Source organism: Ursus americanus, chromosome 24 (genome assembly GCF_024610735.1).
Source record: "Ursus americanus isolate L20-20 chromosome 24, mUrsAme1.1.p, whole genome shotgun sequence".
In the NCBI taxonomy this organism is placed as follows: Eukaryota; Metazoa; Chordata; class Mammalia; order Carnivora; family Ursidae; genus Ursus; species Ursus americanus.
This window is the reverse complement of record NC_142150.1, coordinates 32,480,405-32,484,237: the sequence shown is the minus strand read 5'-3', so window position 1 is coordinate 32,484,237 and position 3,833 is coordinate 32,480,405. Positions and strand designations below refer to the sequence as shown.

General features: G+C 39.7%; 1 protein-coding gene across 1 annotated transcript; it reads right to left on the bottom strand.

The window, feature by feature from the left end:
• Nucleotides 1-1,047: 1,047 nt before the first annotated feature.
• On the bottom strand, nucleotides 1,048-1,962 carry LOC123785177 (olfactory receptor 4C11-like). Its single transcript, XM_045786890.1, has one exon. It carries the CDS (start codon nucleotides 1,960-1,962, stop codon nucleotides 1,048-1,050), a length of 915 nt encoding a protein of 304 aa, XP_045642846.1.
• Nucleotides 1,963-3,833: the final 1,871 nt, after the last annotated feature.

Here is a 3,833-nt window from a genome sequence, read left to right as displayed (position 1 = left end):
GATTGTTAACAGTAGCTCTGAATGATTATGCCTACCTGAATGTTAATGCTTGCAAAATGTTTCCCTGATGAAGAGTGAGTCTTCCATGACATGGTATAGAATTGCATCGATAAGAATTAATTCTGCCTAAAGGGGACATCCAAGGCTACCACACACTTGTGTGCATAGGGCCCCACATCTAAGGAATCACCATTGACATGAGGATATCCAAGATCTATATATTTATCATAGCAGTGCTTCGAGAGATGGCAGTGAAGGTTCTTATAGATGAATAAATGTATCATTTTCTCAGAACACCTTCTCCAAGTCCCATGTTTTCAAGATAGCAACCTCTACTTCTAAGTTCCAGTTCCATATGGATTAGCTCTTATAACCACATTCTTTTTTTTTTTAATATCAGGTAGTTTATTTTTCTTTTCTTTTTTTAAGATTTTATTTATTTATTTATTTATTTATTTATTTGACAGAGAAAGAGAGCACAGGCAGCAGAAGTAGCCCGCAGAGAGAAGAAGGCTCCACACTGAGCAGGGAGCCCAACATAGGACTAAATTCCAAGACACTGGAATCATGATGTGATCAGAAGGCAGCTGCTTAATGATGGAGCCACCCAGGTGCCCCTCCGACCACAGTCTTAAAGACTAGAATAAAATCTAGAAAAAAGAACTGGTGTGTGCATAAACACATAATCATTCTGTCACTGGTCAGTACTTTTCTTTCTGAAAACAAATTTGTACAGGAAGCTAAATTATCATGTGAATATGATCAGATATTAATAGCATTCCACTAAGGGCCATCATGGGTTGTTCAATATGGTGATGGACTGTAAGTAATCCTATTCTAAAGCAATCCTTTCAGAATAACCGAATATATGTATTTGTTAATGTTTATTAATATTAACACAATTAAATATACAAAATCTTAATGCAATTAAAATTTATTAATTCTTTTTCCCCAGGGGGGAATATTTTATCTTTCCTGTCTATGAAGCAAAACAAGCTATTAAGGAAATGCACATTAGAATCCCTGAATATCATGTATCGACAGAAGTCATACTTGGCTACACCATAACTTTTTCATGGCATGTTTCACTTCTGCATTCCTCAGTGTATAGATCAGAGGATTGAGCAAGGGTGTCCCAATTGTATAAAACACAGCCACCATCTTGTCTACTGGAAATGTGGTTGCTGGGCGTGTGTATATGAATATACACGGACCAAAAAATAAGACAACCACAATAAAATGGGAGGTGCAGGTGGAAAGGGCTTTCCGCCTTCCTTCTGCACTGTAGTTTCTCAGAGAGTACAAGATGACGACATAGGAGATAAGCAGGATTATGAAACTCACCATGCATATGGCTCCACTGTTGGAAACAACTAGCAAGTTTATCACATAAGTGTCCATGCAGGCAAGTTTCAACAAGGGCTGCAAGTCACAGAAATAGTGGTCAATCACATTGGGGCCACAGAAAGGCAATCCCAAAACCAGAAAAACTTGTACTGAAGAGTGGATACAGGATCCCACCCAGCTCAGAATCACCAGCACACTGCAGACACGGCAGCTCATGATGGTCGTGTATCGTAAGGGCTTACAAATGGCTACACAGCGATCAAGAGCCATGAGGATGAGCACAAAGATTTCCATGCACCCAAAGAAGTGGGCTGCAAAGACCTGAGTCATGCACTCATTGTAGGAAATGGACTTCTTCTGAGAAAGGGCATCCACAATCAATCTGGGAGCTGTGGTTGTAGAGAAGCAGGCATCAGCAAAGGACAGATAGAATAGGAAGAAGTACATGGGACTCCCGAGGGTCCTGCTTGCTTTAATAGTCACTACAATGAGAAAGTTCCCCAGCAGAGTGGCAAGGTAAAGCATCAAGAAGACCCCAAATATTGCTTTCTGCTTTCCTGCATCCTGTGTCAACCCAAACAGAATGAATTCGGTCACACTGCTATTCATCGCCATACTAGCAGCTGTAGGTAAGATGCTGTTGACAAGGATTTAATCTGAAAAAAGAAGAAAAGAAGTGACATCATGGGAAGGCCAGTGGACTGACCTCTGAATTCCTTCTTGTTCCATGTTATGTTACCTCCAACTGCCTTTAATCCTCTATGAATCTCTGTAAATCTGCAGAAGTCCAAGCCTCTCCCAGATCTGTCTGTTGATTCAGAAACTGCTGCAGTACGGTGGTGACTCGAAGAAGGATGAGGCACAGACAGGTTAGGTGTGAAAGAAACAAGGGAGCAGGTGACCACTGCAAGGAATGCAATCATCCACAGCGGCTACAGCCTCGCATAGTAATTAGCAATAAACAATCAAAGACAAGGGTAATCAAGGGGAGTCTTAAAGCCTATAGTACATCCAGGTTGAGTAAACAAAGCAAAGCATATTCTTATCTGTGTTGTACAGACCCCGTGGGCTATTATCAAGGCTAATCAGGTTTTGGGGGAGGGCAGCGCTCCATCCTGAGGTCCTGAGCAGACCAGGCATTCCCAGCCACTCCTTTTCTGAGGGGATTTCAGAGGAGGGCCGCATTCTGCCCTGAACAGTCCAGGGGTTCGCAACTGCTTATGCTCTGAGGTCTACACTAAAGCCTACTCACAAACATGTTTTCCTATTATATTTTTAGCATAAGCTCTTGGCCAGGGGCCACTGCAAGAAACTAACTGCCTTACATCAAACCTTTGCATTTGAGGAATAAAAATTAAATATCCTTTAACAATTTTGACTCCTACCAGGATTTAACTCCACAGAACTTGCACTTTCCTTGGGCAAGTAACTTTACCTTGAAATTTCACTTTCATATGAAAAATGGAGTCAAATACTTGCCCTACCTTATCCTAAGTTTCCTTAAGAATTTTTTAAAAATAAACGATGCACACATATACACACATAGAGTTCATGTATTAGGTTTTTTATCTACGTGCTTTGAAATCCGAAAAACACTATTGCAATATAATTAAGCACTCATATTGTTGGAGAATCCCTCCTGAAGAAAATATTCTCTTTTGGTTCACTTATTTTCGGGTTCTTGACCCCTTCATCTCTGACCCTGTCAGGATCTTGGTTGACATTTGCTTTACAAAAATCTATTTTGACAATATTTTACTTATATCTCTTGTGTTCAGTGTCAACTTCATTGATGGCCATTATATAACAAATATATCTGGAGAACTTTGAGGTTGGCAAAACTGAAGAAAACCCCTATTTACCCTCTTGATTATACTCTAAAACTGAACTCATTAAATATTGAGAATCTCTGCATATGAATTCAGTATGGTATAAAATTCCTAACAATGCCTATAATCTAATATACTCTATAATCTAATCTACTGTTTTGATTCTTTTTTAAATTTTATAATATTTTTATTATATTATGTTAGTCACCATAAGTACATCCCTAGTTTTTGATGTAAAGTTCTATGATTCATTACTTGCATACAACACCCAGTGCACCATGTAATATGTGCCATCCTCAACACCCATCACCAGCCCATCCCATTTCCCCACCCCCCCTCCCCTCTGAAGCCCTCAGTTTGTTTCCCAGAGTCCATAGTTTCTCATGGTTCATTCCCCCTTCTGTTTACCCTCCCTTTCTCCTTCCCTTTCTTTTCCTATCGATCTTCCTACTTCTTATGTTCCATAAATGAGTGAAACCATATGATAATTGTCTTTCTCTGCTTGACTTATTTCACTTAGCATTATCTCCTCCAGTCCTGTCCATGTTGCTGCAAATGTTGAGAAATCATTCTTTTTGATGGCTGAGTAATATTCCATTGTATACATGGACCACATTTTCTTAATCCAGTCATCTGTTGAAGGGCATCTCAGCTCCT